This window comes from Saccopteryx leptura, chromosome 8 (assembly GCF_036850995.1).
Source record: "Saccopteryx leptura isolate mSacLep1 chromosome 8, mSacLep1_pri_phased_curated, whole genome shotgun sequence".
Taxonomy (NCBI): Eukaryota; Metazoa; Chordata; class Mammalia; order Chiroptera; family Emballonuridae; genus Saccopteryx; species Saccopteryx leptura.
Genome location: NC_089510.1, coordinates 54,602,497 through 54,627,460, shown reverse-complemented (window position 1 = coordinate 54,627,460; position 24,964 = coordinate 54,602,497). Strand labels below are relative to the sequence as shown.

The 24,964-nt window shown below is 42.0% G+C and overlaps 1 protein-coding gene across 6 annotated transcripts in view; it reads left to right on the top strand.

The window, feature by feature from the left end:
• Positions 1–24,964, top strand: part of SLC12A8 (solute carrier family 12 member 8) — a 167,401-nt gene that overhangs the window by 118,564 nt on the left and 23,873 nt on the right. For 5 of the 6 annotated variants that reach the window (XM_066347896.1, XM_066347891.1, XM_066347895.1 and 2 more), the window contains 3 exons: positions 6,037–6,682; positions 21,845–21,942; positions 22,493–22,610. In XM_066347896.1, coding sequence (XP_066203993.1) covers positions 6,037–6,682; positions 21,845–21,942; positions 22,493–22,610 — 862 coding nt within the window. The remainder of the gene's footprint in view (positions 1–6,036; positions 6,683–21,844; positions 21,943–22,492; positions 22,611–24,964) is intronic. The other variant, XM_066347893.1, reaches the window with a different exon arrangement.

The window sequence follows — 24,964 nt, the reverse complement described above, 5'->3', positions numbered from 1 at the left end:
CCATGTGGTTGCAAGTCATCCTTAATTATTCCCTTCACCAACCCCACTTCTTATCCCTCAGTCAGAGTGCGCTGGGCAGAAGTAATCACTATCATCCCTGTACCTTCTATGTGGTGTGTGCCTTTTATTTCATTTTAATTCCACTTATTCTTATTAGGTAATATATACACAGGCTTCAAAAACTAAAAGTGATATAAAAAGGTATACACTGAGAAATTTTTTCTCTTATCATGAATCTTTTTATCTCTTTTTCCAACTGCACCAATGCCCTATCCGGAGTTATTTTTATTAGTTTTGTATGACTCCCTCTCTCTATTTTACTCAAAGATAGAGTTTTACATATATTGTTACACACCTTGCTTTTCTTCATGTAAGATAGCTTAGAAATCTATCTTTTCATATGGATGTAGAGAGAACTTTCTCAATTCTTTTACTTTATCATGGGGATATACCATAGTTCATTTAACCAGTTTCCTATGAATTGACCCTTGTGTTGCTTCTACTAAACAGAGCTACAAAAAATAATCTCTCTCTCTCTCTCTCTCTGTGTGGTGTGATTTTGTATATGTACCATTATATCTATAGGATACATTTTCATGAGCGGGTTTGCTGGGTCAGAGGGTAAATGTATTTTTAATTTCTTTTCTTTTTTTTTTTTTGTATTTTTCTGAAGCTGGAAACAGGGGGAGACAGTCAGACAGACTCCCGCATGCGCCCGACCGGGATCCACCCGGCACCCGACCGGGATCCACCCGGCACGCCCACCAGGGGCGACGCTCTGCCCACCAGGGGGCGATGCTCTGCCCCTCCGGGGCGTCGCTCTGTCGCGACCAGAGCCACTCTAGCGCCTGGGGCAGAGGCCAAGGAGCCATCCCCAGCGCCCGGGCCATCTTTGCTCCAATGGAGCCTCGGCTGCGGGAGGGGAAGAGAGAGACAGAGAGGAAGGAGAGGGGGAGGGGTGGAGAAGCAAATGGGCGCTTCTCCTGTGTGCTCTGGCCGGGAATCGAACCTGGGACCTCTGCACGCCAGGCTGACGCTCTACCACTGAGCCAACCGGCCAGGGCCAGTATTTTTAACTTCAATAGATATAGCTAAAACAGCTTCCATGGGATTTCTATCATTTTGTATTTCTACCAGCAATGTATATGAATTCCTGTTTCCTTACAGCCAGTGCCACTCTTAGACTTGGGCCAAAAGTCCCTGCTTTACAGGACTCTATTCTGGCTCTTGGGGTAAAAAGTTCATGAGGCCAAGGGGACATGCCCAGCTGGATCCCATGCCCCCCACAGTCCAGGTATGCTGCACCTTGGAATTCCCTGCCAAGATGTCCCCCAGCCCACATCCAGGATCTGCTGCTTTCCTGGGTCTGTCGTCTCCAGGGCCAGGTGTAGGCCGGAAGTACACATGTGGGTCCTTCACCGTGTGGTCTGGGAAGGGAAGGGGCGTGGGCTGGGCACAGAGGCTATGCAAGGCTGTCCGGCCGCGAGAGCTCTGCGGAACAGGAGAACTCTGAACCAGCCTTCCCCATCTCCTGAGGCTGTGCTTGCCAAAGAAAGGCTAGAACAAATTCAGTGTAACAGTTTGTTAGCTTGGTTTATAATTGTAAATATTTAGACATAGGATGTGTGGACTACCATTTGCACTCTTACCCCAGGCACTGCAGTGCTAGCAGTGGACTCATCCCACAACTCACTGTCAAATATGAGTTTTTGCCAATTGTGTAGTGAGAAATGGCATCTTAGGGTGTTTGTGGTTTATCGTACTGCTCTTATTATCAATGAGGTAGAACACCTTCTCGGTCATTTGTATATATTTTTCTGTAATTGTCGGTCTTCTCAATTGCTAGAAGCTTTTTGTTTGGAAGATTAATTTTTCTGATTTTTCAGTTGCTTTTAAACTTTGAAAGCTTCTTTAAAGCTTCTTTACAAATGATTAAATTTTATTAGTACTTTTTTATGGGGAGGAGAAGAAACTTTAAAATTTTTTTGAGATTTATTCAATAGACAGGAATGGTTATGAAACCAATATGGACAGTTTAAAGACTAACCGTGAAGTGAACATCTTTGTACCTCTACCCAAGACACAAACGCCCCCCTTCGCACTCTCTCTCTGCTCAGAGCCCCGTCTGTCTCACTGTAGAAGCCACTGTCCTGACTTCTGCGATAATAGTACTTCTTACTTTCTTTGCAGTTTTGCTCAGGAGTTGACGAAGTTTTCTGAAAACGGCCAAAGAATAAATGTTTTACATTTTTTAGGCCCCACGGTCTCTGTCACAACTTAACTCTGTCATTGTAGCTCAGAAGTGGGCACAGACAATATGAATGGGATAAGGGTGGCTATGTTCCAGAAAGACTTTATTTATGGGGCACGAACATGGGAATTTCATGTAATTTTCATATGTCACAAAATATTACTCTTCTTTTGATTCCCCCCACCCCCCGCCCCAGCTGCTTGAACATGTAAAACCATTCTTAGCTCGTGGGCATACATAAACAGATGGTGGCCAGATCTGGCCCAGGGGTCATAGTTTGCCAGCTCCATAGTTTGCCAGTCCATCTGCATCGCTAAACAAAATCACTTAGTTTTGTCTGTTTTCTAACTTTATATAAATGTGGCATGCTTCTTGTACTAAACACTGTTTTATGAGAATCATCCACATTTTAGCTGTAGCAGCAGTTTGTTTATTATCACCCCAATGCAGCATTTCCTCATTTGCTCCAGTTTATTTATCCATTTGGCTCTTGATGGCCATTGGGGCCGTTCCAATTTGGGACTATTACAGACAGTGCAATGAACATTCTTGTCCTTGCAGACTGGTGCACATGGGCACTTCTTCCAGACTACATGCTCATCAGTGCAACTGCTAAACTGTAGGGTCTGTGTATCTTCTCTTACTAGATAATGCAAACATCTTTTTCCAAGTGGTTGTACTAATTTATACTTCTTTTTCAGCAGAGGATAAACATTCCCATTTATCTATATTCTTGCCAACACTTGATATTTGAATTTTTAAAAATTTATTGATTTGAGAGAGAGCAAGAGAAAGAAATATTGATTTGTTGTTCCACCTATTTATGCATTCATTGGTTGATTCTTGTATGTGCCCTGACTGGGAATGGAAACCACAATCTCGGTGTATCAGGGACACTCTAGCCCAGTGGTCCCCAACCCTGGGCTGCAGACCAGTACCGGTCCGTGTGGGCCATTTGGTACCGGTCCACAGAAAAAGAATAAATAACTTACATTATTTCCGTTTTATTTATATTTAAGTCTGAACGATGTTTTATTTTTTTAAAATGACCAGATTCCACCTGTTGGCTCAGTGGTAGAGCGTTGGCCTGGCGTGCAGGAGTCCTGGGTTCAATTCCTGGCCAGGGTACACAGGAGAAGCGCCCATCTGCTTCTCCACCTCTCCCCCTCTCCTTCCTCTCTGTCTCTCTCTTCCCCTCCCGCAGCCGAGGCTCCATTGGAGCAAAGTTGGTCTGGGCGCTGAGGATGGCTCTGTGGCCTCTGCCTGAGGCACTAGAATGGCTCTGGTTGCAACAGAGCAACGCCCCAGATGGGCAGAGCATCACCCCCTGGTGGGCGTGACGGGTGGATCCCGGTCGGGCTCATGCGGGAGTCTGTCTGACTGCCTCTCTGTTTCCAACTTCAGAAAAATACAAAAAAAAAAAAAAAAGACCAGATTCCCTCTGTTACATCTGTCTAAGACTCACTCTTGACGTTTGTCTAGGTCATGTGATACCTTTATCCGTCCCACCCTAAAGGCCAGTCCGTGAAAATATTTTCTGACATTAAACCGGTCCATGGCCCAAAAAAGGTTGGGGACCACTGCTGTAACCAACAGAGCTACCTGGGCAGGGCTGATATTATTAATTTAATTTTTCCAATCTGGTGGGTATCTAATAGTATCTCATTACGGTTTTAATTTGCATTTTCCTGATTACAAAATGAGATTGGGCATCTTTAATATGTTTAGTAGGCACCCTTTTGCTTATTTTTTTTAGTGGGTTGTCTGTCTTTTTCTAATTATTTTGTAGGAATTATTTTGGTTTAATCTGGCTGACCCTTAGTCAATTATCCAGGGTGGACAAAAGTGGATTTACAGTTGTTAAGTATACAAAACACAGAGTTTATTCTTGTATTATTATTCATTAATTATTGTATTATAACTGTAAACCTATTTTTGCTCACCCTTGTCTGTTTTACAAATAACTTTCCCCATTGTGTGGCTTGTATTTTCATTTCTTTATGGTGTCTGTCAGCGAACAGAAGTTCACGTTTGACTGTTCTATCTCTTTATGACCGACCTTGATTACAGTCCTGGCCTGGACCACTAGCATTTCCTCCGGCATATCTAAGACCCTCCTTGTAAGTTCCTTTTAGTTTCTAAAGATTTACTTTATTCTTAGTATTTTTATTGTTAGAATATGCTCAACATTTATAACTATACCAAACGAACCGTAATTCTCAAAACAATAAAACTGTATTTTTACTCTTTCTTAAAGACTTTTACTCTGACATTCTAGGGAAAGTATATATTTCAGGTCAATAGGCGCTCAATGCTTGGAGACTCAGGCTGATGATGACTTTGCCATCTTCATCCTGTGACTGAAGGCTGCTCCCTGTCTGGCCCTTAGGATGGGGGACACACCTGGAGGGACACCTGTGGGAGGTCTCCAGGTCAGAGCTGGAAGTGCCCTTCACACCACAGAGTGCTGTCAGTACAGGAAGCGAGGGCAGTGGTTAGATCCTGTGCATATCCTGAGGGTAAATTCTTATCATCTTTGCTAATGGAGAATGAGAAAATGAGAAGAGGCCTCAAGAATTTTCCTTGACTGAACAACTGGAAGGATGGAATGTCCATTTTCTGAGATGAGAGACTGCAGAAGGAGTCACTTTGAGGGGCATGAGATTGGGGGAGGCAGCAACTTGATTTGGGGCAGGTTAGGTTTGAGATCCTATTAGACAACAACTGGAAATGTTGATTGGACAGCTGAATATTTAAGTCTATATTTGGGGAACATTTCAGGCTAGAGATTCAAATTTGAGAGTTGAGAGCATAAAGCTGGTGTTTAAAGCCGGTGTTTAAAGCCATGCACCTAGCTGAGGTTACCCAGGAAGGGAGTGCAGACAGAGAAGGGAGGGTCTGAGGATGGAGGCCAGGCTGCATTAAATGTAGCTATCTGAGATGCGGGGGCGGCTGCGGAGCCACAGGAGCCCTCAGTGAGGAGGGAGACGAATCCAGAGCCGCGAGGTGAAGAGTCTTCCAGAGACCAGGGAGCGATCAGCTGGGTCAAATGCAGTCCTTAGGTCAAGGAAGCAGAGGACTGGAAAGTGACTATTGTTTTTGGCCCAAGAACTGTGTCAGGTTCTGTGACAAATATCTTCTTTGGAGTAACAGATATATGGAGTTAGCTGCACATACTTCCCAATCCTATCCCGAAGGTTACCATACCCACCTCCTTCACTAACGTGTGTGTGTGTGTGTGTGTGTGTGTGTGTGTGTGTAAGAGAGAGAGAGAGAGAGAGAGAGAGAGAGAGAGCATGTGCATGTCTGTGAGCATGGCATGTGTGTGTTTAGCATCAGAATTTCCCCACCTTGGCCACCAATGATTCTGCTGTCTTCTGGGGTTGGCTACTCCCCTACAGTCATTTCCCCACTAGAGTGTGGGAAGAATCAGCTTTCCATCTGTTTGATTTCCAAAGCTGGTATTAAAACCCGATTAAAGACCGAAGGGGAAATACTTGGGAAGTCCAAGTTCTTAACTAATACCCCCTATTAATAGTTACTAAGACAACTGATACCCATGTGTGTTAGGAGCCCACTGCATGTCAGTGACATGCCTAGTGCTTTATACATGTTAACTGATCCCACAATAATGCCATAGGTTGATATTATTATCCTAATTTTGTAAGTGAACAGTTACCAACATTCCAAGGGTCACATGGGAGAAGTGGTTTATGAGTTGTGTTTCTATCATATAATGTGATTTTCTTCTGAAGTTTCATAGCATGTTATTTTTGTTTGAGCAGAAAGGGCCAAATAAAACACCCGTTGCTGCCATCTGCCTGACCAGCTTGGTGACCATGGCCTTTGTCCTTGTGGGTCAGGTGAATGTTCTGGCTCCCATCGTCACCATCAACTTCTTGCTGACATATCTTGCGGTGGATTACTCTTACTTCGCCCTGTCCATGGTTTCCTGCGGCCACCCCCAGGGGCCCGAGGCTACGCACAGGGACGACATGGGAGCTCTCCGCTGCTCTGAGCACCTGCCGTTCGTAAAGGCTCCAAGTTATGGCTCCGAGGGCAATGCCCAAAGCCTCTCTGAGGGCACTCTGCTAGAATTCACCAGAGACATGGACCAGCTCCTCCAGCTTACCCGGACGCCTGAGAGTAGCCAGGCTAGGCCGGGAGAGGGTGACAGGATTCCAGAGCATCAGAAGAGGAAATGCAAGAAGGCCACCAAGCAAACCCTACAAGATAGCTTCCTCTTGGACCTCAAGTCACCAGCTTCCTTCTCTACCAAAGACCCTGATGGATTGCCCAATGCCTCCTGGGAGGGGCAGGAGTCCTACTGCCCCAAACAGAGCGCCAGGAGTGAGAGGGCTCAGCCGCGGGGAGCGAATGGAGAACAGCGTGGCCCTGAGCTGAGTAACCAGTGGAGGCCAAGTGGAGAAGGTGCGTGCTCAGAAGTTATACAATTTGGGGTGACTGCTGGCTGCCTCGCCAACTCAGTTATCACGAACCTCTTTCAAGTCCTTAGCCAGTTCACTTTAAGCTGGCTTTAAAACCCCTGTTAATTTTGTTTTACATTTATTTATTTATTTATTTATTTATTTATTTTATTTTTTTGCATTTTTCTGAAACTGGAAACAGGGAGAGACAGTCAGACAGACTCCCGCATGCGCCGGACCGGGATCCACCCAGCACGCCCACCATGGGGCGACGCTCTGCCCACCAGGGGGCGATGCTCTGCCCATCCTGGGCGTCGCCATGTTGCGACCAGAGCCCTCTAGCGCCTGAGGCAGAGGCCACAGAGCCATCCCCAGCGCCCGGGCCATCCTTGCTCCAATGGAGCCTTGGCTGCGGGAGGGGAAGAGAGAGACAGAGAGGAAGGCGCGGCGGAGGGGTGGAGAAGCAAATGGGCGCTTCTCCTGTGTGCCCTGGCCGGGAATCGAACCCGGGTCCTCTGCACGCTAGGCCGACGCTCTACCGCTGAGCCAACCGGCCAGGGCTACATTATTTTAAAAGATATATTCAGGCATCAGTTGGGTTTGTAATTCTACTGTTATAGATGATTTATAACAGAAATTTCTACCTACGCCTATATGTGAGAGCCATGGCTATTAAAATAGAACATTAATTTTGTTTTACTCAAAAATCGGCTGAGGTATAAAACCCATGTGAATGAAGCTGATTTTTTTTTCAAGAGAAGTGGAAGTGTGTGGTGACAAGCTGCCTGGAAGAACTCGGTCTGTTTTGTCTGTGGCAGATGACTGTCCCAAAGCAGGCAAGAGGGGGTGGGGAGAAGGTGGCGAAAGGGGCACGGCTCTACTTCACTCTCAGACCTGCAGATGGGGACTCGGGGACTCTCAGAGAGGCTTACAGGGCCTGAGGAATGCCGAGAGAGACAGAACTTATAACTTTTGAGTCTTCCATATTTTTTGGACTTGACCTATGTTATTTTATGTAATATGATAGATATTAGTGTTTTCCATTTTACCAACGAAGACCCTGGGGCCCAGCGAGGTCACAGAGAAGTCCCAGAGTTGACACTTTCCACAGCTGGACAGCACACCCAGGTCTCCCTGCCTGAGAAGCCCAGGGCTTCCCTTTACATCACCCAGCCCCTGGAGATCTGTGTGGACCAGAGGGCACAGAGGAGGCGACTGAGGGACGTGGAAGGAGATGTCTAAAATGAACGTTTTATATTCTCTCACATACCCACCTTTTCTCCTTTAGCTCTAAGTTGGTGTGAGGTGTTTATAGTGAGAGCATTAGTAAAAATTTTAAATTATTTTATTTTGATCAAAGTAATAAATGTACAGTGTGTCCGTAAAGTCATGGTGTACTTTTTTTTTTTTTTTTTTTTTTTGTATTTTTCTGAAGTTGGAAATGGGAAGGCAGTCAGACAGACTCCCACATGCGCCCGACCGGAATCCACCTGGCATGCCCACCAGGGGGCGATGCTCTGCCCATCTTGGGGTGTCGCTCTGTTGCAACCAGAGCCATTCTAGCGCCTGAGGCAGAGGCCACAGAACCATCCTCAGCGTCCGGGCCAATTTTGCTCCAGTGGAGCCTTGGCTGTGGGAGGGGAAGAGAGAGACAGAGAGGAAGGAGAGGGGGAGGGGTGGAGAAGCAGATGGGGGCTTCTCCTGTGTACCCTGGCCGGGAATTGAATCCGGGACTCCTGCACGCCAGGCCGATGCTCTACTACTGAGCCAACCGGCCAGGGCCCATGGTGTACCGTTGACTAGTCACAGGAAAGCAACAAAAGACAATAGAAATGTGAAATCTGCACCAAATAAAAGGAAAACTCTCTCAGTTTCATACCTGTTCAGTGCAGTTCGATGTGGGCTCACGCACAGATTTTTAGGGCTCCTTAGGTAGCTATCCCGTATAGCCTCTACAGACTTGTCTCTGACTGATGGCCTACCAGAACAGGGTTTCTCCACCAAACTGCCGGTTTCCTTCAACTGCTTATCCCACCAAGTAATGTTATTCCTATGTAGTGGCGCTTCGTTATAAATGCGCCAATATTCACGTTGCACTTTGGTCATGGATTCGAATTTAGCGAGCCACAGAACACACTGAACTTTCCTCTGTACCATCCATATCTCTACTGGCATGGCTGTGGGCTGCTCTGCTGTATACACGGTGTTACGTCATCATCTGCACATGCGCACATGCTGCCACATCATCCTACAGAAACTGGGAGGGTTTTCCTTTTATTTGGTGCAGATTTCACATTTCTATCATCTTTTGTTGCTTTCCTGTGACCGGTCAAAAGTGCACCATGACTTTACGGACACACTGTATATAGTTTAATAAGTCACATAATCAGAAATAGTTTCCACTCTTTTATATTATTCCCTTTATACTTCTGCACCTCTATTCTCACCCCCCCCCTGAAAACTCCACTTTCAACCCAAAAGTGCTACTTCTGTTAACCTTAATGTTACTAAATAATATTGGTTTTGTTCTAATTTAACTCTTTATTATGGAAACTTGAAACATATGCTAAACGAGAGAGAGTAGCGTGGTGAACCTCACGTAGCTGTTCCCAGCTTTGGTGATTGTCACATGGGACCAATTTTGTTTTTATTCTCTTTTTCCACTTGTTTTCTTTTTTAAAAAATCATTTTCTATTTTTCAATTATAGTTGGCATACAATATTATATTAGTTTCAGGTGTAGACCCCAGTGATTAGACATTATATAACTTACTAACTGATCATCCCAATAAATCTCACACCCATCTGACAGCACACATAGTTACTAGACTGTTACTGACTGTATTCCCTGTGCTGTACTTTGCATCCCGTGACTATTCTGTAATTACCGATCTGTCCTTCTTCCCTTCAGCTTTTCTACCCCCTCCAAGTCCCCTCCCATCTGGAAACTGTCAAAATGTTCTCTCTTTCTATGAATCTGTTTCTATTCTGCTTATTTATTTGTTCTTCTTTTAGATTAAATTGTTGATAGTTATGTATTTATGGGCATTTTATTGTTCATATTTTCTACCTTTTAGTCCTTTTTCTAAAAGAAGACCCTTTCCCATTTCCTGTAATGCTGGTTTGTTGGTGATGAACTCCTTTAGTTTTTTCTTGTCTGGGAGGCTCTTTAGCTTTGATTTGTCCTTTGATCCTAAACGATGGCTTTGCTGGGTAGAGTAATCTTGGTTGTTGGTCCTTGCTTTTCATCACTTGGAATATTTCTTGCACTCCCTTCTGACCTGCAAAGTTCCTGTTGAGAAATCAGCTGACAGTGTTATAGGAGTTGCCTTGTAGGTAACTAACTGTGTTTCTCTTGCTGCTTTTAAGATTCTCTTTTACACTTTAATCTCTAACCTTTTACATTTTAATGATGATGTGTCTTGGTGTGGGCCTCTTTGGGTTCATTTTGTTTGGGACTTTCTGTGCTTCCTGGACTTGTATGTCTATTTCCTTTGCCAGGTTAGGGAAGTTTTCTGTCATTTTTTCAAATATGTTTTCAATTTCTCGCTCTCTCTTCTCCTTCCAACACCCCCATGATGCAAATGTTTGAAGTTGTCCCAGAGGCTCCTTACGCCATCTTCATTTTTTTTTTTTTTTTTGGATTCTTTTCTCTATTTGCTGTTCTGATAGGATGTTTTCGCTTCCTTATATTCCAAATTGCTGATTTGATTCTCAGCTTCGTGCACTGTACTGTTGATTCCCTGTAAATTCTTCTTCATTTCAGTTAGTGTAGCCTTCATTTCTGACTGGCTCTTTTTTTATGGTTTTTACCCTTTTTATGCTGTTGAAGTTCTAAGTTCCTTGAGCATTCTTATAAGCATTGTTTTGAACTCTGTATCTGGTAACTGCTTGCCTCTATTTCATTTAGTTCTTTTGCTGGAATTCTCCTACTTTTTCATTTGGGAACTGTTTCTTTGCCTCTGTATTCTGGCTGCTTGCCTATGTTTGTTCCTTTGTACTAAGTAGAACTGCTACGTCTCCCAGAGTTGGTAGAGTGGCCTTGTGGAGTCAGTGTCCTGTAGGGCCCAGTGGTGAGCCTTCCTAGTCACCCGAGCGGGGTGTACCAGCTGTGCTGCTGTGTGGGCTGTGTGCACTGTCTTGGTGTAGTTGAGCCTTGATTGCTGTTGGCATCCCGGGGAGGGAATGACCCCCGGGCCAATTGGCTGTGAGGACCCGCTGTGACTCCAGTGGAGGATCAGCTGTGCAGAAGTCAACCCTGTGGAGGAGGACTTGCTGCAGTGGGGCTTTGGTGCTCACTGAACCTGCTCCTTGAGTGTGCTGCCCGTGGAGGTGGTAGGGCTATAACCTGGCATGATCTGAAGCTGTCCACCAGGTGCATTGGTTCTGAGGCCTCCTGGGAGATACAAGGTCAGCCACTGCCTATGTCCTGCCTGGGGCCACCTGGCATGAGCTGTACATGACTGCTATTTGTGCTGGGCTTGGAGGTGCCCAGGAGAGGCCACGCTGTGAATCAAGGCCAGCTGCCATTAGTGCTAGGCCTGGGGCTACTTAGCAAGAGGTACAGGATACACACAGGCCAGATGATGGTTGTTCGAAAGGTTTTAAGAAAGTCCAAAGCATGAAGCAGGGGAGGCCATTTGTATGGAAAAGTCACTGGAAATGCCACAAATTGGGCAGGCTGCTGTCTCAGGAAACAGTTTGAGTGAGGCTAATGGAGACTCAGATATGGCGTCCACCTGCCTGCTCTGTGGGGGTCTCAGGAAAGGAACATGGCCTCTGCCAGCACTTTTGTTTCTCACCTTAATGCCAGACAATTCCGTTCCTTCCTGTATGTCCTTGGTTCTTCGCACTGGAGCTCAGAGCCAGTGAGTCTGTGTAAGTCTGTGTGTGGGCCCTTTAAGAGGAACTGCCCGGGACTCCAGCAGTCCTCTGTCTTCCTCAGCCACAATCCCTGCTGGTTTTTACAGTCAGAAATTATGGGAACTTCTCTTCCTGGCTCTGGAACCCAGGGCTTGGGGGTCTAGTAATGGGCTGGGACCTCTCGCTCCTGGGGAGGGGGCTCTGCAGATAAGATATCCCTCCGAATTTTTATCCACTGGACGGACCATGGGTGTGGGACCAGCCTGTTTCTGATCTCCATCCCTCCTACCAGTCTCCATGTGGCTTTTTTTTTTTTTAAATCCTGAGCTGTAGACTTCTAGTTAGCTAGATTTCAGGTGGTTTAGAATGATGGTTGTCCTGTAGTGTAGTTGTAATTTTGATGTGGTTGTGGGAGGATTCAAGTACTGCATTTACCTATGCTGCCATCTTGATGGGAGGTCTCCAACGTAATATATATGTATTGCTACTTACTTCTTTGTGTCAGTGTTGGATGTCATCTTTTGACTTCCCATTATCATAAATGGAGATTTAACCCATTTAAGCCACTCCCACTTCTCATTCAATGTCCCAGTGTAATTATATCAGTTTTGATTAACTTGATATCTAGTATTCATATTATCACAGTTAAGTAAATACTGCTTAACTCTGAGCCTTGTACTATACTATGATTACATTTCCTCTTTTGTCCAACATTTTCTGTTCCCTGGAGTTAATAACTGCATTGGTTTTTGTTTGCTCTTTTTTCTTGGTCCTCAGTTTTTCTCTAAGTGCTCTGGCAGATGTGTCAAAGGCCTCTCAGTGTTGTTTACCAGATGCTTTAATTCTTCAGAGATGTATCACACGCCTTTGCTTTCCCCTCTGTTCTGCTGTCTGTTCTAGACTGTTCCGGGGCCTGCTGCAAGGCTGTTGCTGTCTTGCAGTTCCTCTTTATCGCACTCTCGTGTTGGATCCAGGGAATAAGACAGTTCTTTGGATCCGGGGTTCAAAACATTTCTTGGGTACAATATTATAATAGACTTTTTGCCCCCTCTTTTTTCTCTCCCAGCATTGAGCGACCTCCCTATGTTTGAAGAATTTCCAATGTTATGAGTCTTGGTGGGAGGCAATGCAGACCTTTCACACTCAAAATGTCAGATATCAGTTTCCCCAGCTCATGCAGCCAGAATTCAGGCACAGGATCCGGGCTCTCGTCAGATAAGCCCTCCTTAAACTGGGAACTGGAAACCGAAAGAAATGGAGACTTTGAGGAACTCTCTGGAAGCATGATGGTAGCTGCAGGATGACTACATTCTTGGCTCCGCTGTCCAGGGCTTTCAGGGTCAATAGGCAGGCTGCAGCGTCTAGATTCTGGTGCCCGCAGCAGTGATGTCCCCACTAGACAGTTCTGGCTTAATTCTGAGTGTCGTCCCTGGCTGCATAGCCCTGAACATGATTCACTAGCCTTTTCAGCTGCTCTTGGACTGGGAAATGTCTTGTTGGATGGTCATGTTGCCACTTCACATGAAATTGTGTAGTGTTGTTCTTTTTTTTTCCTAAGGAAGAGGAGATTGGGCAGCAACAATCAGGTTATGCCACAATGGTCCTGTTTTTAATTGCCTAGAGCTCTTTAGTTGTAACTTAATTTGCCCTTCACCCTGCCCCTTGTTTTAATGTGAACATCATCTTATTCTTGTTTTATGGGCACAAAGGTTTATCTTATCTTTCTGGTATTATTACTTATTCTCCCTTTAGAGTCTCTTTCTGCTCCTTTTATTGTCCTGTGTTCTCTAGATTCTCTTCTCTTTGGCTTGGTTTCTCTGGCTTATATTAGAGCCTTTACTAACATGTCTGTGGTCTTTTGATTTCTTTTTCTACTTAGAATTAAAGTTCTGAAAAGCATACTAGGCAGGGCTTGTTCATTCGGATACCTCACTATAGAATAATTAAGGAGTAAGCTAGCTTCTTCACAGAGGACTGCTCAATATAACCAGCTAGAGAGTTTCCTGTGGGGCAGAAGAGTCATTTAATCTTTGGCCTGGGGGTCACCCAAATGGCTGCTTGCATTCAGAGAGTAAGGTAAGATAAGGGGTTGGGGCTCCCCATTGTTTAGGATATAGGCTTTAATTTAATTCCCCAGTTTCTAGATCCATTTTCCTATTCTTTGTTGTGCCTGGTATCCCAAATCTGGAAATTCCCCTTGGGAAGATGATTGAGCAAAGAGTGTCCACCCTCAGTGTCCAGCTGTTTCATATACAGTTTTGCCAACAACCTCCTGCACCTCCCAAGGACATGCTGCTTCCTGGTCCTGAACTCTGCCGGAGTCTATGGGGTGCATTGCACTGCTTCTTACCAGCACTGTATCTGTAGGCGCTGGAGTTCATCCTCTGCTCTGCTCAGTCTGTTACCACTCCTCTGTCACCTTTCCTTCCTCCAAGATTTGTTTTTATCCTTCCTCTCTCATTCTCCTTGTGCTTGTGGTTTATACCTATTAATTCCTTTTCTGTCTTCTCATTGGGTTTTTGGGAGAGACATTATGGTCAGTTTACCATGTTTGATCAATGAAGTGGTTGCCACCCAATTATCTATCTCATAGCTATTGACCACCCCCCCCTCCTCCAACCTTGCTGTCTTTACCTTGGTATCGACCCTCATCATCTAGCACCCAGGCTCTTGTTAAGTCTCCAAACTAGCCTCCTACCTCTAGATTTCCCACACCCTGCTTCTTCTCATTGTCCACTGCATGATCTTCCTGAAATAAAACTCTCATTCTGTCTCTCTTACTTAAAAACCTTTGCCGGAATCTAATGCCTTCTGTCTCAAGTTCAAGATCCCTGGTGTGATTCGCAAGGTTCTTTACAATCCTGCCCTGACCTACCTCACTGGCCACTTTTCTCACGACAACCCATGCTCTCTGTATGTTGCGGCTGCACCCAGACTGGTGCCCTCAACACATCATGTTCTTTATTCCTTCCTGACTTTGTATATGCTGTTCTGCCTTCTCAAATTGCTTCACCTCCCCCTTCTCCATCTGGAAAACTCCTACTTATGATTTAAAATCCATCTGACTCTTCAGACTCATTTTTATCCCCTCTGAGGGTTACCTGATTTCCCTGCTGTGATTCATATAGTTAGTATGAATAATTACCACATTGTTTTATACATTCAGATCATATGCATTTATATACTTGTCTCCAGGCCCACTCACCTGTCTGTCTTAAGGAGAAGAAATACTAGTTTCATTCTTTGCCTCTAGACTGTGAGCTGTTTTTAGTCACAGACTATGTCTTTCCACCTTGTATTTGTCACAATATTCCCACACAGCACACAGCAAGCAAGCACTCAGTAAAAGCTGGTTACATTGATAAACAAACTTGAACACATATTGTCAAAAAAACTGAAACATTGATTAGTAAAATAGAATAGAAAGTGTTAACTATTATAAGAACCAAATCTGTGACAAACCAGATGCCATAAAATAAGAATCAAATCACTATTGAGAGCAAATGGATCCAAAAACTTAAGTCGGGGCTATATTTTATGCCTTATATAGCCATGGATTCCTTATTTATAACAGCTGTGCAAGAGAGAGATTTCTGACTATTAAAGACATCATCAGAGATAAAAAGGATCTGGTTAAGTAGAAATAAAAAACATTTGGACAACATAGAGTCACAGGAGGAAACAATTATTCAGACAAACACAACCGATAAAAGCATACCTTCTAGAGCATATTATTTTGAAAATCAGGGAGGTCAAAATTCAGATTCTACTAAACAGAGGTCAGAAGAGATGAATATGCAGTTTACATTGAAGAAATCAATTCCCAGGCTCATTCATTGTTTACTCAACAAACTAACTTTTATTGTTAAGTGTTAACTAGAGTTAGTAGCTAAAAATAGGCAGTTTTCATTGAATATGTCCCATGATCCTGAGACCCTGAGAGAAACACTTAATGCAGATTGTCTCGTCTAAGATTGGCGCTAGGCATTATCATCTTTTTACAGAGACTTAGAGAGAAGTTAAACACTTGCTCAGGATGCAAACCAGCCAGAATTTGAACTCAAGTCAGTCTCACTTTAGAAACTGTGTGGTTTTTTTTGTATTTTTCTGAAGTGAGAAGCAGGGAGGCAGAGAGACAGACTCCTGCATGCACCCGACTGAGATCCACCTGGCAAGCCCACTAGGGGGCGATGCTCTGCCCATCTGGGGCATTGCTCCATTGCAACCGAAGCCATTCTAGCACCTGAGGTGGAGGCCATGGAGCCGTCCTCAGCACCCAGGCCAACTTTGCTCCAGTGGAGCCTTGGCTGTGGGAGGGGAAGAGAGAGACAGAGAGAAAGCACAGGGGGAAGGGTGGAGAAGCAGATGGGCAGTTCTCCTGTGTGCCCTGGCGGGGAATCAAACCTGGGACTTCCACATGCCAGGCCGATGCTCTACCACTGAGCAAACCAGACAGGGCTAGAAATTGTGTTCTTAACCACTACACAAAATGTATGCAGCTTGCTCTCAGTATGTTTTATGAACTAGGACATGGTATTGATTAAATGAACACAAATTCAACCACCTTTAAGATATCATTGCATATCTATTAAGCTGTCAAAATTTTAAATAAAGATAGTAGGTTTGTGGTAATCAGGTACAGGGTGTCCTTGGATTATGACACAGTTCTGTTCCTATGACAGTGTCATAACCTGAATTTTGGTGTAAGTCGAAATACATCCTAGCCTAAGTCATTTACCTATTCTAACACAGTTGTAAAATCATAATCTAGAACATAAAAAACACAAATAAGCCACAAAAAAGGAAAAGGACATAAATATACTGTACTATACACTGTACTGTAGCAACAGAAAAAAATGGCAAAAAATGAGGGTAAAAAAAATTCCTTACCTTTATTCCTGTGGTTGGCTTGCACACTGGAAAGGGCATTGCAAGGAGGAAGAAGCTGGAGAGGCAGGAGAACCTGCAGAAGGTGCTGGAGACACTGGGTCAGGTGAATCAGTTGCTAAACAAAGCAACACAGATGGAACACTTGCACTCTTAACAGTCCAAAATGGCGTAGGCAAGCATACGGGGGACCCAACTCCCTCACTCATATGCCGCATTACTGCATATTCTTCCACCGTGTGCAACCAAACTAGTTCACCCATGTAGTCTGTAAATACGACGCTAATGGTGTAAGCTAAAACACTCATGTCTCGATTGTTTTATGTTTTTATGGTAGTGAGCGTCATAAACTCGAAATGTCGTATGTTGAGACTATCATGACCTGAAGACCCCCCTGTATATATATGTACACATTACTGGGAGCAAGGCCAGTGGAGTAATTATTTCTGGATCTGTAAATTAAAGATTTTCATCAAATTTCAGAGGTTTTTAGCTATTATTTCTTCAAATATTTTTTTTCTGCCCTTCCTCTTCTTTCCCATCCCTGTGGGATTACCTTTACACATTGGTTGGTACATTTGACCTTGTTCCCCAGGTCTCTGAGGCTCAGTTTCTTTTTCTTTCACCTATTCTTGTCTGTTCTACATTTTGGATAATTTCTTTAGATCTATCTCAGTGATTTTCAACCTGTGTGCCCCAAGAATTTTTAAAACATGCAATACCTGACTGTTTAGTCAGGGGCACTGACCTCTTTTCCCTTAGATTGTCAGATAGAGAAATGACAACAACCGATACAACAATAGCCATTGGTGCGAATGAATCAAAATTATACCTGTTTTTTTGTCATATTGGGAAAAATATATTTTTTGTTGTGCTGCAGAATTTTAGTAATTAGTTTATGTATTCCATGGGATGAAAAAGGTTGAAAAATCACTGATCTAGCTTTAAGTTTCACTGACTCTGTATTCTGCCATATCAAATTTGCTGTTAAACCCATCTAGGAAAATTTTCATTTCTGTTGTTTTGCTTTTTAGCTATTAAATTTTCATCTGGTTCTTCTTTTGTAGTTTATATGTCTTTGTTGATATTTCTTATTTTGAAAGTCATTGACGTCAGTTTTTCTTAAGTCATTAACATTGTGTTTTTATTTAATTCCTTGAGCATATGTATTATGCTGGCTGCTTTGAAGTCTTGGTCTGCTGAATGCAGCATGTGGCCCCAGTCAGAGTCAGTTTCTTTTGATTGCTTTTGTCCCTGAGCATGGGCCACAGTTTCCTATTTCTTTGCATGTCTTTTAATTTTGGGTTGAAAGCTGGACAGTTTAGACAATATATTGTGACAACTCCTGATTCTGATGTATGTCTCTGAGTTTTTGTTTTAGCAAATTGCCTAGATTTGAACTGTGGTGTGTAGCTGCTGATGTCTTTAGTCAGTCTTTCCTTATTTTTAATTTTTAGTCAGGATTCCTAGGGGATTGCCCCATAAGCCTTCTACTCTCTCCCAGTAGATCTGTCTGTGGGGTGGGAAAAACAGTTGAAGTTGCAGCCAGTTCTCCAGTCTCCTCTGGCTCTTACTTTCTTACTTTCTGCCAGTCTCTTTTGGGTCTCCTCAGACAGGGGAATGGTCTTCCAGTCATCCAGGAAAATGTGGGGAGCTGTAGTTCTAGGGTTCTCTCGTTTCTAGGGTCTCCCCATTAAGTTTCTGCTGGCCCACTGCTCCCCCAAGGTGGGTCTGCAACCTCGGGCTAGCAAAGCTGAGGATTTTTCCCCATTTAGTTTTCTACTGCACTCACCACATTCAGCTCATGAAGGCTAACCCACAAATTTGCTGGTTTCTGACCAGCTCTATACTGATAAGAACTAGGGCAGAGACGGGAGTAGCCCAGGCAAGAAGGTCATAGACTTTCACTGTCTACAAGGCTTATTTCTTCCAGCAAAATCCTTGACAAGAGAAAAAAATTCCCTTAGTCATTTGGAAGGGTTTTGAAACCATATTGTCTACCTCTATTGTCATACCTCTTCACAGTTATTGAGCATCCTTGTATGAATTCTCCCTCACATTGCTGATGTATAAAACTGCATTGTGCTAGCCTGGGGGACTCACCCCCTCCTAAATACTTCCTCCTGAGTTCCTCAGAGAGCGCGCACACGTGCGCAAACACACACACACACACACACACACACACACACACACATTTCCCTTAAGTACAGTGTAATTGAGATTGTATAAGATCAAGATCAAGCATAAAAGGATGAGCTTAACCTTTGCCTCAGAGAGGCAAAAATCTAAGTACTTAACCAATAGAGTTCCTTCTTAATAACCAAGGGGGCAAATGTAATTCACTAAGCCAATGATTGAAGAAATGAATCATGCTTAAGCATGTTGAAATTATATAATTTAATTAGTGAAGTTATAACAGTATTCTTTCTTTTTTAGAAAAAGTAACAGAACCATCCATTCAAATCATAAACCTTGGCAGAGTTTATTTTAATCCACATTTAATAAGGAGATGTTTTTTGAGCACTTTCTATACATGCACTTCTAAATGTCTAGATTTGGTATTTACAGAAATGAAACACAGTCTTTGCCCTCAAGATCAGTATAATAGTTGGAAGCACATGATGAAGGAAGACAGATGTTGAGAGGATGGAGACTTCTTTAGGGGCTGGGGTGGCTTGTTCATTCATTTAGCTAAATGAATGGAACAATTACTATACTCTGAGCACTATTCTAGGTGCTGGGAGAACGTGCTGAATAGGCATAGGTTTCTGTTGTCATTGAATTTCCATTCTAGTAGGGGAAGACACATAACAAACAAACATATACACTGTAATGTCAGGTACTACAATGAATGATAAAGTCAGGTGACGAGATAGAGGAAGACTAGGGAGGGGAGAGGCGGTATTGTTTCAGATAGATTTGTCAGAAAAGATCTCTCTGAGAAGAAGGTATTTTAATGGAGAACTGAATTGTATAAAGTAGTGAGCACGCAGAGATGTGGGGGAAGAGTTCCAGGAAGAGGAAATGGCATGTATACAGGTGGAAGTGGATGGGCAGATTTCAAGAAGAACAGTGCTCCAGCAGTGACTGAAGAGTTGTGGGCCAGGGGAGAGAGGTAGAAGATGAATAGCACGAGGAAAGTGGAAGTCCGTGCTGCGTAGGGCCTTGACTGTGACAGAAGGCCACTGACGGTTCCAGCTAAGGCTGTGATGTGATCAGATTCAGGCTTTAAGAAGATCACTGGCTTTGTGAGGGGTGTATTAGATAACAATATGAGAAGAAGCCAAAGCTTTTGGAGGTATATTAATTAAGGTAGGCTAAACTGCTATAAGAAATAACCAAATAGCCCAACCTGTGGTAGCGCAGTGAATAAGGCATTGATCTGGAATGCTAAGGTTGCCAGTTCAAAGCCCTGGGCTTGCCCAGTCAAGGCCTATAGGAGAAGCAACTATGAGTTGATGCTTTCTGCTCCACACTCCACACACTCCCAACTAACTTTCTTTCTCTCCTTTCCCTAAAATCAATCAATAAAATATTTTTTTGAAAAAAGAAATAACCAAATTTATAGTGGTTCAAATACAATGGAAATTGATTTCGATGTTCCAAATCAATGGGAGGTTCTCCTCCATGTATTTATTCAGGGACCCAGGCTCCCTCCATTTCTATGACTTCACTCTCCCCTAGGACCTTGTCATGTGCAAAGTCAAGACTGACTTACTGTGTTCAGATTTCAGGCACAGGGAAGAGGCACACACCTTCTCTCTCAAAGATTTTGGTGCAAAAGTGGCACTCACCACTTTTGTTAATATTTCATTGGTGAGAATTTGGTCACATGGCCTGTGGCAAGAGATTCTGACAAATGTACTCTAGCTGTGGTCTCCACCCCAGGAGCACACTGCAGTAAATCAGCCGAAAGTGGCCTGCACTAGGGTGGGAGCAATACACATGGTAAGGAGTGGTCATATTTTGAATATATTCTGATAGTAGTATCAACAGGATTTACTGATAGAATAGGTATATGGATGAGGAAAAGAGGAGTCAAGGATGAATCTTAGATATTTAAGTGAATGGTGGAGTCATTTATTCAGATGAAGACGATATTGGAAGACTAGAGTTCTGCTTTAGCGATGTTAGCCTTGTTAGCTATGTAAGGGGAGACATTGAGAAGAAAACTAGTTAGTCATAATTTTAGTTCAAGGGTCAAAGGTGGTAAACTTGGATCATCAACATATGGTTAGTATTAAAGCCATGGGACTAGATGAGCTCTCCCAGCAGTGAGTATATATGAGGGAGAAAAAGAAGAGTGCTAAGGACAGAATGAGTGTTGGGATACTACACTATTTGTGGATTGGAAGGAGGAGGTGAGCCAGCAGAGAAGACTAGGAAGAAGTGGGCAGTGAGATAGGAGGACAACTGAGAGAATGAGGCATCAAAGAAACTCATAGAAAGCATTGCAATAAGCAGGAAGTGATCAGTGTGTCAGATGCTGTCTGAAAGGCCAACTAGGATGAGGACTGTGAGGAAAGATCAAGTCATTGGCAACTTTATGAAGAGTAGTTTTAGCCTGACCGGTATTGGCACAGTGGATAGAGTGTCAACTTGGGGTGCTGAGGACCCAGGTTTGAAACCCTAAGGTTGCTGGCCTAAGTACAGCCTCACCAGCTTGAGCATGGGATCATCAACATGATCCCATGGTCGCTGGTTCAAGCCCAAGGTCACTGGCTTGAGCAAGGGGTCACTGGCTTGGCTTAAGCCCCCTAGTCAAGTCATATATGAGAAGCAATTAATGAACAACTAAAGTGATACAACTACAAGTTGATGCTTCTCATCATCTCTCTCCCTTCCTGTCTGTCTTTCTCTCACTAAAAAAAAAAAAAAGGTAGTTTTAGTGGAATCTTACAATCTCATGAGTGGGGAGTGGGTTAAGGAAATAATGGGAGGTAAAGGATGTATACGCAAATAGAGGTTGATCAGAAGATATTTGTTAAATGGGAGAAATTGCATTGTAGAGTATTTGTATTTGATGCAGATGATTCAGTATAGGATGGAAAGTCAATGATATAAAAGCAAAATCCCTGAGTAGGGCACAGGTGGAGAGATAGGCCTTCCATAGAAGCTAGTACACAGTACAAGGAGGGAAGGCAGAAGAGAGTGTTCAGATGCAATTGGATTGGTAGATTCGGTGATTAGAGGATATGAAAGCTCTACTTTGAGAGAAGAGATTGTAAACTTGTGACATCAAAGAGTAGGAAAATGAGTTTACTACAGGGAGTTAATGGCTAAAATTAGTGGAAGTTGTCTTTTAGGCTGAGTTATAAAATTAGAAAAGAAGAGCTCATAGATATTAGCTAATAAAAATAGAAGAAAGTTTGGTAACAAATTGGTAACCAAGAATTTGGCTCATTTTTTTTTTTTAGATTTCTTCCTAAAATCTAGGCTCCATGAACAAGATATCCAGAGCAATCCTACTTCTTTCTATGCTCGCATGTGCAACCCTTGGGTTTCCCTGTTGGGGGTGAGTAGCTTCATTTTCATCTCAATTATTCTTGAGACATAATTCAGGTGGTGATGTGTGATCTTAAGGTTGGGGTGGGGGAGAAGAAAGAAGAAAGTCTAATAGAAGCTATGTGATTTAACTACCTGTTATATTAGAATTTAGATGAGACTACTTATGGCAAGATTACATTTAGTACACCACTTATTTAAATCAGTGATTTACTTGTAAAATAATGAATCATCTCTGATAACCTACAGGTAACTAAATTTTTAGGTATACCAAATTAGCATAATTTCACTTTGTTTTTTCTAGAGAGGAGTAGTAGGACAAGAGCTAGGATAGAATATCTATTTATTGTTAGTTTTGATTAGAGGGTACTTTCAGAGGGTGTCTTCTCAAATATCTGCTTGAGGTTTTTTAAAATTACGAGTAAACTTCAGTTAAGCAGACTTTTATAGTGATCAGAGGTTGATGAGAGGGACTATTATTTCTTGAGGCCCTAGACTTGTGGTTTGCTTACCATGTGATAACCCATTAAGTGACTTGCCTTTCTTACTCTGTCCCACAGGCTGTTGGGTCCCTTCTCATCATGTTTGTGATACAGTGGGTCTATGCCTTGATTAACATGTGTGTTGCTGCCATTCTGTATTTCTACATTGGTCGGACCAGTCCAGGGCTTCACCTTGGTAAGCAGCAGGCCCTTGGCTACTACCTCCCTCCTTCTCTTTCAGCATCCCTTGATGAAATATGTTTTGAACATCTATTAAATGCCAAAACTGACTCAGATATGGATCCCACTTTCGAGTAGCTTGCAGTCTAGGAGGGAAAATATGACAAGCACATAAATGATAACAAAGAAAAATATAACGTGTGAGATTTACAAGACATAGGGAAGTAAAACAGATACAATAATAGCACAAGCACCAGGAAGGAAGAAATAGAAATATATGGTTTTAAGTTGCTGATCCTATTTGTGAAGTACTACACTATCACTTACATGTAGACTGTGATGTTAAATGTGTACTAAAAACTCTAAAGTAACCATCAAAACTAACAGAGTTATAGCTAGTAAGCCAATAAAGGAGATAAAATTGAATTTAAAAATGTTCAAATCAAAATAAAGCAGAAAAAAGAGGAGAAACAATCAGTGGGTGTACAACTAAGTGGACCAATGAGTTGATGCTTCTCTCTCTTTCAAGTCAATGGAAAAACATGAAAAAAAAATGAGGAAAAGATAACGAAGGACAGACAAAAAGCAAATAACAAGGCAGTTTATATAAACCTAGCCATATCAATAATCACATTAAAAATAAATGGTCTAAACATTCCCAATAAAGTGGTCAAAACACCAAAATTGTCAGATTGAATAAAACAGCATGATATAACTATATGCTACATATAATAAACCTATTTTAAATATAAAGACACAAAATAGTTAAAAGTAAAAAGATGAAAAAAGGTATGATAACACAAATCATAACAAAGCCGGAGTAACTATATAGTATTAATTTCAGGCAAAGTAGATTTTAGAGAAAAGAATATTACCAGGGATAAAGGGGGTTATTTCATAAAGATAAAGGAAACAATTTTTCCAAGGACATAACATACCTTAACATTTATGCACTTAAAAACAGAGCTTTGAAATATACGAAACAAAACCTAGTATAACTGTAACAAAAAATTGAATCATAATTATATTAGAGATTTCAACATCTCTCTCTCTCAATAATTCATAAAGCACAAAGGCATAAAATTAGTAATCTTTAGAAGACTTGAATAATGTTATCAACAAACCTTGACAAACATTTAAAGAACATTCCACTTAAAAAAAACAGAATACATGTTCTGCTTAAGTATAAATGAAATATTTACCAGGATAGATCATATTTTAATACATAAAAAGTTTCAATATATTAAAAGGTATTCAAGTCAATTCAAAAACAAAGTATGCTCTTTGACCAAAGAAGAAGTAAATTAGAAATAAATAATAGAAAGATATCTGGAAAAACCCCAAATATTTAGAAACTAAAGAAAATTAAATAACACTAAATGACTGAAAACACTAAACAGTGCTAAGTCGACTAAAGAAACTAAATAACTCATGGTTCAAAGAAGAAATAAAAAGTAAAATGACAAAGTACTTAAAACTGAATGAAAATAAAAATATAACATCAAAATTGTGGGATGCAACTAATTTAGTATTTAGAAGGAGGTTTATAGCATCAAATGTTCATATTAGAAAAGAAGAAAGGTCTCAAGTCAATGACCCCAGCTGCCAACTTAAGTAACTAGAGAAAGGAGAGCAAACTAAAAACTAAGAGAAACAAAGACACAATAAAGATTAATGTAGAAATCAATAATATATAAAACAGAAAAAGTACAGCATGCCAATAAAACATGAAACTAATTATGTGAGATCAATAAAATGGACAAACCTTTAGCCAGACTGATCAGAGTAAAAAGAGAGAAGGTAAAAATATCAAGAGTGAGGGAGATGACATTACTAGAGAGTCTACAGATGTTAAAAAGGAAATAAACATTTTAAATAGCTTATGTCCATATATTGAACAACTTAGATGGATTGGCCAAATTCTTGGAAGATATAAACTATCAAACTCACTTCAGAAGAAGGATCAGGCTATTTAAGTCATCTATTAGAGAAATTAAATTTGTCATTAAAAAGTTCCCACAAAGAAAACTCTAGGCCCAGATGGCTTCACTAATGAAACCTACCAAGCAGTTAAGGAAGAAAAAAATAAAAATATTACACAAACTCTTTGGAAAACCACATTAATATCTCTCATGAACATAGATACAAAAATTTGTAACAATGTTTTACCAAATTGAATTAAAAAATATAAAAAGGATAATACGTCATAAACAAGTGGGTTTATCCCAGGGTTTCAAGGTTGATTTAACATTTTGAATTATTCAGTATAATTCACATTTACAGACTAGAAGAGGAAAACTAAAACATTTCTAAGAGAAAATTTAAAAAATAAATGAAGAGATATACTATGTTCATGAATTGGAAGATTCA